Below are 13,483 nucleotides of genomic sequence, written 5' to 3' on the forward strand. Positions count from 1 at the left end.
GTAAACTGTTGCAGCTGTACCTGTGAAAGTGTCCTTGTCACGGTCCAGCGTGGTGAAGGGCTTGCCATTGTGACTGGACAGCGAGTCGCCGGCGTTACCCTGATAGGTTCCCAGGCGCAGCCGATAGCCCTCAATCTCCGGCTCTAACCGGAAGCTGCTGTACTCTGCGTACACTTTCTTCCCTGACCAGTCTTCCAGCTCCACCATCAACCTGTAGTCACCCTGCTTGGCCAGGTTGTAGATGTTCTCTAGCCCCAACCAGTACTCGCCATCTATATTCCCAAAGCCTTTCTGTTAAACAGAATGGAGCAAGTTTAGTTTGGTTGGTTCAAAGATTGTGTGCGTGTTTATTAATAATAGGTGTGATTTCCGTCCTTTGATTGCGTGATCTTTACTTGCGAGGATGCACAAAGCCATACACACACACACGTTGCATCATTGAGCTTCCTCAATATTCATATGACTAGCTGACATGTTTTTGCGACTCAAAATAGTCGTTCTCTGTGAAACTCTCAGGCAGACCAGACTTTTTCAGACATAACTGAGGTCGTCTCCCCCCCCCCCACAGATTGCAGCAGTGCACAGAGAAAATGGCTCTTTTCCACTCAGACATCCAGCTGGATGGAGTTGTGTTCACTAGCCATGGCACACTTGAAAGAATTTTTTGGAAGTATTTTTGTCTCTTTTTGGTTGAAGAGAATTTGCTTGGGAACTGCTTGGTGTGTGTGTGTGTGTGTGAGAGAGAGAGAACATCAGGGTTGAGGAAAGTAGTGTTGTGGCAAGATGTTCATTTTTGTCCCTACGTGATTTTCCCTGCACACAGCTTAGCGATCGGCTAATTTCGCTGTTCTTATTTCCTGTGACTTCACTGCATTCCTGATAAAGCTGTGTTCTGATGGCTGTTGATATTTGCTAATGCGTATTTACTCTTGTTTATATCTCCAAGGCTCTAGGTTTTTTTTTTTGGTTCCCCACTTTGCTTGTCTCACTCACGTTGTTATTGCAGTTTTAGGCCTCTTCGTGAAGGACACTGAATTTGTATTTAAATACATTACACTAGTTTGTTTTTTTCATAATTTAATTCAAAAAGGTAAAAGTTGATATTCTATATTCCTTACATGTAAAGTGAAATATATTTCAAGCCTCTTTTGTTTTCATTTTGCTGATTTTGTCTTATAGCTCATGAAATTCAGAAATCCAGTCTCAAATTATTAGAATATTTTTGGGTCGGGTGTTTCTCCTTTTCCTCTTGACAATACCCCATAGATTCTCTCTGGGGTTCAGGTCAGGCAAGTTGGCTGGCCAAATAAGCACGGTAATATGGTCAGCAAACCATGTGGGAGTAGTTTTGACACTGTGGGCAGGTTCCAAGTCCTGCTGGAAAAGGAAATCAGCATCTCCACAAAGCTTGTCAGCAGATGGAAGAATGAGGTGCTGTACAATCTTCTGGTAGACAGCTGCGTTGACTTTGGACTTGCTAAAATGCAGTGGACCAACACCAACAGATGACATGGCACCCCAAATCATCAGACTGAAGTCCAGTGTGAAGTTTCCACAAACACCTTGGATTTTGTGCCTCTCCACTCTTCCTCTAGACTCAAGGACCTTGATTTCCAAATGAAGTGCAAAATTTTCTTTTCTCTGAAAAGAGGACTTTGGACCACTGAGCAACAGTCCAGTTCTTTCTCTCCTTAGCGCAGGTAAGAAGGTTCTGATGTTGTCTCTGGTTCAGGAGTGGCTTGGTATTAGGAATGACACAGTTGTAGCCCCTTTCCTGAAGACATCTGTGCGCGGTGGCTCTTGATGCATTGACACCAGCCTCATTCCACTCCTTGTGAAGCTCTCCCAAGTTCTTGAATTGACTTTTCTTGACAATCCTCTCAAGGCTGCGGTCATCCCTGTTGCTTGTGCACCTTTTCCAGCCAGCCTTTTCAGCAATGACCTTCTGTGGCTTAACCTCCTTGTGGAGGGTGTCGATCATCTGTTGGACAACTGTCAAATCAGCAGTCTTCCCCATGATTGTGGTTGTGCGTACTGAACTGGACCAGAAGGTACATGGTATTTTAATACTGTTTTACTCGAACTCGAAATGAAATATTCCAATAATTTGAGATACTGGATTTCTGATGTTCATGAGTTATAAGCCATAATCAGCAAAATTAAAACAAAAAAGGCTTGAAATATTTCACTTTACATTTAATGAATATAGAATATATGAAAGTTCTTTTTGAATCAAGTTATGGAAAAAATAAACTTCAAGTTATTTTGAGATGCTGTAGTAAGTGTGCACACACTATGCAGGGTGGACAGTCTGGGGGAACCTGAGGCATGGTTGAAGAATCACAGATCTACATCAGAGGCTAGCCTTTGACCTGCTGGATCAGTATGATGATGATTGGAGTGACAAAGGACATGACAAGAATGTTCATCATAGCTTTAGGCTCTTACCTTATAGTTCTCCCAGTTCCTGAAGAAGTTGACTGAGCCATCTTTTCTCCTCTGAAAGACAGTCCAGCCGCCGTTGTCCAACCCCTGCTCACACCAAGCCTGGATCAGCCGGTCACTGCCCTCTGTCTTTAAAAGATACATTCCACTGGCGCTGTGCCCCGCCTGGCGAACTTGATAACAATCACGGAATGGGCCTTAATGAGAGACAGAGAGACCATGAGTGATGGAAAGAAGGCAAAACATTGAGGAGAGGGAGAGGGGCTTAGCGAAGGAGAGACGGTGAGAGAAAAGATGGTGAGTGGGTAGAGACCTGAGAAAATGGCAGCTGAGGGAGACGAGGGGTACAGATGTGAGGAAAGGGCAGATATGGGAGACGGTGAGAGAAAAGGAAACGAGAGAATGAGAACGGCAGAGAGGGAGACAAAAGGAGACCAGGAGAGGAGAATATGAGAGCTGGTAGAGATGAGAGAAACGCTGGTGAGAGAAAAGGAGACAAGAATGGTGGAGATGATGAGAGAAAAGATGAGGGAGATGGTGAATGGGAGAGAAAAGGAGAAGAGAATGGGAGAGAAAAGGAGAGGAGAATGTGAGAGAAAGGCAGATGAGGGAGATGGAGAAAAGATGATGAGGGAGACGTTGAATGGGAGAAAAGCAGAGAAGAGAACGGCAGAGAGTGAGAGAAGGGCAGAGAGGGAGATGAATAGAAAGAAAAGGAGACAATTACTCCATTCACACTCGCGCTGAAAACCGTTTATGCTGCTGTTATGGGTGTCGTGTGGGAATGGGAGCAAAATGTTAATGTATCCCCCCGTGACCCAGTATCACTAATGATCTTTTGATACAGCTTCAGTGGGAACTGGAGCCATTGGAGTAATGTGGTATGACCGGTCATGACATTGCTGTCAGTGATGTGAACGATGTAGTGATATTGAGACAACTCCTGACACCGACATAATCCTAATACTCACGCTAACTAACAAGCTAATGTCTCAGCTTGTGCTCGTCACAGCAATATGGACTTGCTGTTTTGTGAATTATATGCTGTATCTGGCCTCGTGTGTTTTGACATCCCGCGAAGTTTTGTGCTCCGTAGCATCCAGTTATATACGGTCAGTTGGGAAAACACAACCCCTGTGACTTTACCTTCTGGAAGACTGAGTGGGAATGAAAATGTATCTGTCCTGTGGTGTTTTTAGCTGATGTGTTAACGGGACTAATGGGAGAAAGGGATGGGGACAGGAAGATAAAAGGAGATGGTGAGTGAAGGAGAGACAGAGGGCAAGACGGTCTATCACCTGTGCAACAGCATTGCTGCAGAGACACAGCTGCACTTTCTAACGGAGTGCAACAGATTCAGACATTTCTACCCAACGCACTTGGGTAAAATTTTATATGAACCTCCCCCAATCTGTAATCAGATCTCTGCTGGAAAAATGGTCACCCAGAGAAGAGAAATGGAGAGGAATGATTTAGCAGAACGGTCTGGATCTGCCTACTATATAGGAGTAGTCTCTCTCTCTCTCACACAGTCATATTTGTCGTTCCTCGTAACTGTGATCCTTATTGTCGGTATTATTTTGTCGTCTGTTCATTTATTTGGACTTTCGAGTACATTTTGTTAATAGCGGTTCTCTTTTCTGTGCTGCTTTGCCAACACTCGCTGTGTATCTTTATGCCAGTCAAGCTTCATGAATCGAACTGTTAAGGAGAGACAACAAGGAAAGAGACTAAGAAAATGTCGGCCTTCAACAATTAGGCTTTATCACGCCGACATGTTGAATGATTTTGTGTCGATCACTCCATCCACATATGATTTATTGCTGTTAATGTTTCAATAGCAGTGCGTGTGAATCTTAAAAGGATCGTCATGGTCTCGTGGTTTTTCAAACAAATTAAAGGAATTGAATTAAAAGGTGTTTTGCAGTTCCACCTGATGTCGACTGGCCAGCGATTGGAACCGATTGGTGTGGACCAGTGATCGGCCAATCAACCTAAATATCGCTGTTTTATGAGTGGATTTTATCAACTTGTCCTTACTCGGTTTCCATCCACACCCTTGTTACCTGCACCTCCCCCTACCAGCAGTGCGTGCACGTACTCCCTTCTCTCCAGTGTTGCATGTCGCTACACAGTCTACACACTTGAGGGAAAACTGTCTGATGTTTGGGGATATTTTACTGTGTTGGAGGAAGACTTGGCAAAAAATTTGGAGCTTGTACCACACGTGAACAAAAAGTGAGCCGTCGAGGAACCTTTCAGAACGACCAAGTTAATTCGACACTTGTAGAACTATCTCTCAGGAGAGTGCGTTCTCTCAACATACAGAAATTACCCAGAGTCCATTAACCCTCTGGGGTCTGAGGGTATTTTCTGACACTAATAATTTTAGCTTGCTCTGATTTTGTCAATTTCAACAAATCTAAGCAGTATTTTCAAAGTCAGATGACTTTTTTTTTTTTGTATTCAGCACAAGTTCAGCTACAATAATATCTCTGTGGTATGCAGGGGTGATAGCGTTCCGGCGCCGCGCCGGATTTCCGGCGTACCGTGGCTGGGGAAAAAAAAAAAAATCTAGTTCGCCCATTGTCCTGTGTCATTCTGAGATGCGCAGATAGACAGTAAAGGGAATTCGCATGATATGGAACTAGTGGGAAAAAAGTGCCGTCACGGCACTTTTTTCCCACTAGTTCCATATCATGCGAATTCCCTTTACTGTCTATATGCGCATCTCAGAATGACACAGGACGGCGAACTAGATTTTTTTTTTTTTTCCCCAGCCACGGTACGCCGGAAATCTGGCGCGGTGCCGGAACGCTATCACCCCTGGGTATGTATATCATGATTGTACTTTTTAAAAAATAACAGATAAGTGAAGATGTAAAAAGCAGTTTTAGAACTGTGTTGGAATGTGTGGGGGAAAAATATGACCTTGTGCATTGTGTCGAACCGTTTTGGTCACTTGAGGTGATTCTGTTCAGTCTGAGGAATGTATCAAGTACAAAAACTTAAATCTGCTCCATTGATTTGGACAGTTAACTGGCCATCAAAAAAAGTTCTCTTGTTTTGGGATAAAGGGTTGGCAGTGGGAGGGGTATTCAATGAGAAGGGTAAAAATTTCCATTCCATTCAGTGAGAAGAGTGAAAACCCCTCCTACTGCCATCTCTTAATCCCATCAGATCAACTCTTAATCCCATCAGGCCAAGTCCCAATGGGTAAGGTCATATTTTTTCACCCATTCCAACACGGTTCTAAAACTGCTTTGTACAACACCTTCATTTGTCTGGTATTTGACTTTATTTTGGTATTTGGCTCTATTCAGTGTGTCTTGAAATTAACTCTATTTTTACCATTTTACTTAGTTCGGAGCCACCACCATCTCTGCTACTCCGTTATACAGTTACTCGGTCATTTTGCTCCCACTCTAACTTCAAATTTTACTCTCTAAACTCAAAATAGAGCAAAATTAACTATTTTGAGGAAAATGCTTTTAACTCTGGGAAAAACTGCTCAGTCATTTTTCCTGTGTATGCATGACAGTGCACACATCAACTGATCTGCTGGCTGGATCAAGTCGAAGTTATAAAAAAAAAAGCACCATTCATCAGTGTTGCAGTTCTCAAGATTGAACCGAATCGCTGTCCGAATCATCCGAAGCGCATAAAATCCACGTGCCGTCTCGCAACAAGTTTTACCTCCAGATAGCCTAACCTTTGACAGCTTTTTAACCTGTTTACGGTGGGCTTTCATGAGACAAACCAATCGAAAGTGATTATCAGGCCGTTACCATGTGAATAGTCTTTTATGAATGAATGCGTAAGTGGGCGCTCTACGCCCCAACGCCGGTGTGACTCAATAAGGTGACAAGTTTTGTTTCTTCTAATTTAGGTAATTTAAAGACTATATTATTTGGCAGTGGGCGCATAGGAAAGTGTGAAGTATAAAGTTTCTGTCGATATGTTTATCATGGTTGTATGATTAAAAAAAGAAACTTGCAAAGATATAGATATTTATCTCAATACATGACCTACTCATTCTAAACCTGCCGAGCTTCACCGGCGAAGCTCTCGACCCCGGAGGGTTAACTGAGTACATTTAAAGAACTGCTATAAAAACATCGTTTGCTTGTGTTATAGAACCAAGAAAATTGGAACCGGCCAGAATCAGTATGGACAGGTCAGACTTGAAAACGAACTCGACAATCAGCAAGTTCATGAAATTTGAAATTTAAAAAAAAAAAGGTTTTATTCAGCAAAATGAAATCTAATTAAGAGGCAAAAGTGAAAGGATCCATCATCAGTCATCAACTATTGTCAACTCCATTGCATTCCTGTGGCCAAAGCCTAAGACATCTCGATAGATCGGTGTTTGCATTATTTATGATTTCTGTTCATCGTGAAATGATTTCCTGCCAATGCACAAAGGTCAAAGGTGAATGAATTACCCTGTTGTTCTCCTGAGATTTTTTTGCTGGTGGTTCTCATGATCTGCTCACTTGAGTCTACAAGAGTTCAGTCTGATCAAGGCACGCTTAACTGACTCATAAATGAACTCTAGTCTGAATGGGAGTTATCCATCTCTCTATATCTCTCCTCCTCCTCTCTTTTTCTCTTTCCTGCTGCCTTTACTCTTAAGCTAAAATAACCAGCCCTGTCCGGGCAAGCCAGGAAAGGCAAAACGATGGCAGGGGCCCTCTTGGCAGTATGTTTGGCTGCCTGTGTTAGGGGCTGTTTCCTGTGTTGAGAGAAACTTCTTGAGTAGCTGTGGTCATGCTGAAGCAGCAGGGTTACCCAGCATGTCCAGAGGCCCTGTGAATGACAGACATTGAGCTCACACAGTCAGGCTTTGTGCCAGAAGGTGCCGGTCTCGTTTTCCCAGCAGTGGCCTGGTCAGACGTGTGGACCGCCAAATATATTTTGACTGGCTTTTGTTCCCGAAGAACGTTGCATCTTCATCTGTACTACCTCCATTTCCCCATCATGGAGTTTTTCTTTTTGGAAGTGTTGGCGCAGCGGTTAGAACCGATCATGTTTCGCATAAACCGTGGTCCTGACCATGTACTTTTAGGCAAAGCAGGCATTTGGTTGGTCTACTGTGAGTGGTCAGTAGTAAGGAAGCAAATCCAGAAAGGCTGAATTTTCAGAAAGATGATTCACACTGAATCATAAAGCATAGAGATCTGAAAGCGAGAGATTTGCTAAAGAGGCAGATGAAGGTGGAGGGGTATGATGTCAGTTGGACAGTAGGGTGCATCAGTTGCCCCCTAAAATGAAAAGTTCCTCCGATCATGATGCATTTTTGTTTTTATGTTCCTTTTGGTAAGAAAACACACTGGGTGAAATATTTTGACAAAATTCAAAAGTTTAATGGTGGCACCAGGAGCTCAAAGTTATGGAAAAAGCTGCTATTTTATGACTTTTATGGCACAATTTCGATCACTTTTCATGAAACATTATGGCACCTTATAGAGTATACCAAATATCTTAGATACACATTTTTAGTACATATTCTAAATATATTATCAAGCACAGTTTGAGTTTTAGCTGTTCATTGAATCATTGTTCAACTACTTTTAAACAATACAAATGTATTATGAATCACATTAATGCTTCTCAATCCCTTGCAAAGGTTCTTAACATGATCTCTGGGTCACAAGGAATCAATAAATGGAGTCCAACATTGTGATTCAAACCTTACGCGAAAACATAAAATAAGTGTTTTTTGGCAAAAAATGAACCTCATGGTGCCACCATTAGACTTTTGAATATGGTCAGAAAATTTTACAGGATGTCTTTATTGGTGAAAAGGAACACCCAAACAAAAATGCATCAGATTTTATGAAAGTGAGGGCAACTGATGCACCCTATTGGACAGGCCTGACGTATCAGAATTGAAATGTGTCTCCTTCTGGTTCAATGAAAGTTGGCGCAGAGATGCTTTTTGTGGTGTTAGCGTGTAGCTGTAAAAGCATTTCCGAAGAGTTTGCCACTAAAAGCGTGGATAAAGAGTCTAAAATGCGGCAGCGATAAAGGAGTGTGTGTTGCAACAGGGAAGGGGCGGGGGGCGTCATTTTGGTTTCATTAGTAAAAGTGAAGTGAGTGTGCCAGCTCTTAGAAGTAGACACATCATGCCTCTGTAGCAGCTGGTTCCTATTCCTGGCTTTCTCACCGTGCCGTGCCCTTCAGAGTGCATGAAACTCTAGAGGGAGTGATTATGTTCAGATGTGCACCATCTTAACATGATGTGCACGTGAGATTTAATGTCTTGCTGTCTGGCTGATGGAGTGTGTGCATGTACAAGCTCCAAGGTGTATGAGAGGTTGGGGGATTTCTCCGTGTCCGAAATCACTCCCTACTCACTGACTATATAGTGAGTTTGCCATTTTGTAGTCCTGTCTGAATGTATAGTGAGAATTATTACACCCTGTATAGTGGACTCGTAGCATCCCACAATGCACCGTGAAAAGTAGTGTACAACCGATGGTCATTAACCAAGCATCATGCATTGCGGTCACGCTGAAAGGAAAAAGTGTGTTGGGGTGAATGGGCAGAGGAATAAACACATTATAAACGGACTGTGGTTGGTTGGAGAGAGCAACTGGACTTGCTTGAAGATTCTTGAAAACGTTTCGCCTCTCATCCTAAAGGCATCCTCAGTTCTGTCTGACTAATAGGGAGTATCCAGTATTTATCCTCTCATCCGAATCAGAATGCTGATGGCTGCATTGTAGGTGGCTGATAAAAGATGTCATAGACACCCACCTCTGGTTCAATGATGGTCATTCCAGGTTGACAAAATGAACGATCCTCTCTGGCTAAGATGTCTGCCAGTTTTCTGGAAGTCCTCTCATAGGGATCTCATCCCAAAGTGCGTAGAAACATATCTGTGACGAATCTTGCTTGAAGATTCTTGAAACGTTTTCAAGAATCTTCAAGCAAGTCCAGTTGCTCTCTTCAACCAACCACAGATTACTCTATACGTGGATGACTGAAATTCGTCACAGATATGTTTCTACGCACTTTGGGATGAAATCCCTATGAGAGGACTTCCAGAAAACTGGCAGACATCTTAGCCAGAGAGGATCGTTCATTTTTGTCAACCTGGAACGACCATCATTGAACAGAGGTGGGTGTCTATGACATCTTTTCTCAGCCACCTACAATGCAGCCATCAGCATTCTGATTCGGATTCTATGATGATCCATGAGAGGATAAATACTGGATACTCCCTATTAGTCAGACAGAACTGAGGATGCCTTTAGGACGAGAGGCGAAACGTTTTCAAGAATCTTCAAGCAAGTCCAGTTGCTCTCTTCAACCAACCACAGATTACTATGTACCTGGATGACTGAGATTCGTCACAGATATTATAAACGGACATTCAGGTACAAGTAGTAAGAGAATAGGAAAAAAAATGGAGTAAGACAGATAAAATACAAGAATAAAAGTTACAGTGCAGAGTGAGGAATTAATCAAAAGCCTCAAATTTGATTTAATAAAATGCAGCGGCAAAGAAGAAACTATTCAGCCTTTGATTTTAAAAGAACTGAAAGATGCAGCAGACACAAAGTACTTTGTATTCATGCACAAACGTCTTTAAAAGGTATGTAGAAGCTTTTGTTGTGGTGCGACATCATAAAACACAAGCTGTGTCCGAAATCACTCACTCGTTCACTACTCCCTATCTAGGGAATTCTATATAGAGGACTATATAGTGAGCTCACTGGTAAAATAAAAGCATTTTTGGACACTACTCCGCCATGCTGTTATTTACATTATTACTGTCGCACAGTTAAAATGTGCCAGATCAGTCGGCCGGTGGGTTTTCAAAATAATAAATGCATGAATTTTTTCGCGGTCCGGTTTCCATCAAATCCTGTGCTCTGATTGGCTGGCGAGCGGGTCCGTATCCTACGATACGGACCTCGGTTACGGACCTCTGGTGACTCGCTCGTTCATAACAAACATAGTATCCATTTTTGTCAACATTTATTTTCGCATTTCTCAGGAGAACAGCATTAATTTTACAGCATGGATAGCAATAACGACAGTGTTCACAGTGAAAGAGAGTTTTACTACCCTGAGGAAGAAGAAATAAAAGAAAACATTTCAGGAGAAAGCTAAAAACCTGTAACCCTGTAACTGTTGCTAACGCCGAGCAAAAACATGGCTGAATCCTGAATGACTCAATTTTGTATAAATAGGGGACTAAATAGGCGGCAAAATGTTTTGTTTTGTTTTTTTCTGCCATGGAAGTGTACTTGTATACCGAGGAGGAAGCCATTTGCATTACAGCCGTGAATGAGGATTCAAAATGGCGGCTCGGCTCGGTTTTTCCCTTTCGGGTGCTCTCGTTTTCTGTTAGAATTGGGTAAAGAAAAAAATAATGTATATTTATTTTAAATATATTACTTACCAGCTTAAGGTCGGTCCATATAGTGAAATGCCGTAACCTCGGCCTTGAATACTGACCTCAGCCCAGAGGGCCTCGCTCAGGACTTTCAAGACCTCGGTCACGGTATTTCATGATATGGACCTCCCAGCTGGTAAGTAACGTGTATTTATCACAAAAATACATGCATGTATTTATTATTTTGAAAACCCACCAGCCGACTGATCTGGCACGTTTTAATTGTGGGACAGTAATAATATAAACAGCACGGCGGAGTAGTGTCCGAAAATGGTTTTTATTTTACCAGTGAGCTCACTATATAGTCCTCTATATAGAATTCTCTAGACAGGGAGTAGTGAACGAGTGAGTGATTTCGGACACAGCTTGTGTTTTATGATGTAGAAGCTTTTATTGTGGTGCTACATACCTTTTTAAAGACGTTCATGCGTGAATGCTGACTGTTCTAGAAGCATGGGAACCTACCTTGTGGTATTAAACCACACATCCTGCTTACTAGTGTTTCTTTTTCCTTTCCATTATTATTTTTTTAATATTCTGCTGACTAATATTAATCTCTTTGTGAGGTGTACATGCACCCATCTCCTATGTCTCTCTCTAACGTTCATATTTCTCCTTTTATCAAAGGTGGATCTGGAATAGTTTACTGCTAGTGTGTCTGCACTTCTGCCCCATGGTTAGGCTTTAGAAGTGGGTGATAGTACTTACAATCCCTCCAATTATTGATATAGGATCCATACTTTTACATCCTTCAAACACTAATCATGGAGATGAAGCCCACCTCTGGTAATTTCTCTAGTGTCTGAAACCCCTCACTGTCTCCCCACGTGCTCAAAACTCAAAAATCTCAAACAAGTCCGTTACCATCAGAGTTCAGGGTTCCCTGTGGTGCTGGTGGGATGCCCAGAGGGTCAGCAGTTGGTGGGACGTCCATGCGCGAGCCACGTGGGAAGGCTCTGTTATGTTCCCCATGGATCTCGTTGGTGAAGCGGTTGTTTGCCGGGATGGTCTCGGGCACCACCTGCACCAGCGGTGGCACGGCAGGCAGCTCGTGGCGTCCATACCCGCGCATGCAGTGCTCTTCCAGCAACGAGATCAGCACTGACTGATTGTTGACGGTAGCAGCCAGGATAGCAAAGCGCAGCTCCAGTTCCTTGTATTGCGAGGCTAACCGCAGCATCTCGGATGTCACGTTAAGCACCCGGTTCTCGAGCTGTACTAACTCCAGCGAGTTGTCACGCTTGCGTATTATTTCATGAAGTAGTTGCATGTAGAGCTGTGTGACGCGCGAGTTCATGTTGCGCGACTCCTTGCGCAAGAGCTTCATCTCGTTGACCAAGTTGCTGTCCACATCAGCCACGAGCTGCAGCGTCTCGATCTCACGACGCTGCTTGGACAACACTTCCTTCAGGTCAGAGATGTCCATGCGCGTCACTCGATCCTTTTCCGGCTCAGGCCCTGTAGCTGATGCGCAGATGGGTCCTGTGATCTTCTGCTGGGGCACCAGGAACGTATACGAGCACCTTTTGGCGTCGTCAACTGGGGCCCGGCGACGCCTAGACAATAATGGCTCATTGTCCGAGCGACAGCTGCCCACGGCAGCAAGACAGAAGAAGAGCATCATGCCCAGGTTCCATGTTTCTACTCTCATGGCTGCTGTGCTTCTCTCCTCTGCAAAGACCAGAAGAATGTAGCAATTCACCTAAAACAAGAAACACAGCCATCAGTAAATAGCAAGTCACATTGGAGCAGTTGAACAAGTAAGCTTTTTGGTGCATTTCACGTTCTACTCTTTCTCGCAAACAAACCCTAACGAGAAGTCACTGTGCTCCTCCTTCAGCAGTGTCAGTCCTCTGACTTGAACAAATCATCAACAGCAAATTCTACTGTCGGTGCTGATTATGTAAACTGTCACCACAAACTCTGATTGGTTGATTGAGTTCAGGAATGCGGTTCTGGTGCTGAAGTGTTCAGTTCCCCAGAGTTTATAAGACCTGTCCTTCAAGCCGCCTGCTCTGGCTGAAGCCTCAGGAGATTGAGGGCTTCTCATGCCTTTGGTTTTCACCCTGGATGAAAATTTAACCCTTTTAATCTTGAGCCTCCTTCAACCAGAAACTTGAGTGTTTTTGGTCACGGCCCTGGAGTGAATGCATCTTTTGTGCATTTGTCACAAGTCTAATGCAGGTACCTCCACCTGCATTCACCATCACATTTCCCACTATTTTCTTTTCCCTCCTGCCAAGTTCTGCCTCTCATCAGCACCAGACTCGCACTTGTTCAGGTGCTTCAATCTGTATCCACAACTTTCCAGAGCTCTGACCTTTCCCATGATACATTGCTGCGTCATAGCGGAAGCTGGGATCTTTCTTCCGCTCCACTGTGTTGACGTTTGTAGCTAGCCCTAACTGCTAGGAAGGTAAGATGACTAAAAGATGGTTACACGAGTCTGGGGATGATACGATCAAAGTGCTCCATCCGTCTACCCTCACGGAATGGATGGACGACATGAAGTTGTGGCCCGACGTCAGCTACGTTGAGAGTATCAATTATTTTATTCTTAGTGAGGGCATTGATGGTGAGGAGCTAAGGAAGTACAAAAGCGCGGAGGCGTACAATTATCTACACTGT

The 13,483-nt window shown here is 43.4% G+C and overlaps 2 protein-coding genes across 6 annotated transcripts in view; one reads left to right on the plus strand and one right to left on the minus strand.

Annotated features, from left to right (window-relative positions):
- Nucleotides 1-13,483, plus strand: part of ralgps2 (Ral GEF with PH domain and SH3 binding motif 2) — a 306,158-nt gene that overhangs the window by 246,097 nt on the left and 46,578 nt on the right. The window lies entirely within an intron of this gene.
- angptl1a (angiopoietin-like 1a) overlaps nucleotides 1-13,483 on the minus strand; it is a 31,688-nt gene that overhangs the window by 947 nt on the left and 17,258 nt on the right. Inside the window, exons 2-4 of the mRNA XM_060917532.1 lie at nucleotides 11,720-12,557; nucleotides 2,449-2,642; nucleotides 21-291 (exon numbers count right to left, since the gene is read on the minus strand). Of these exons, the coding sequence (XP_060773515.1) occupies nucleotides 21-291; nucleotides 2,449-2,642; nucleotides 11,720-12,506 (1,252 nt within the window). The 5' untranslated portion in view covers nucleotides 12,507-12,557. The remainder of the gene's footprint in view (nucleotides 1-20; nucleotides 292-2,448; nucleotides 2,643-11,719; nucleotides 12,558-13,483) is intronic.

The sequence above is a fragment of the Neoarius graeffei genome, chromosome 3 (assembly GCF_027579695.1).
Source record: "Neoarius graeffei isolate fNeoGra1 chromosome 3, fNeoGra1.pri, whole genome shotgun sequence".
Classification (NCBI taxonomy): Eukaryota; Metazoa; Chordata; class Actinopteri; order Siluriformes; family Ariidae; genus Neoarius; species Neoarius graeffei.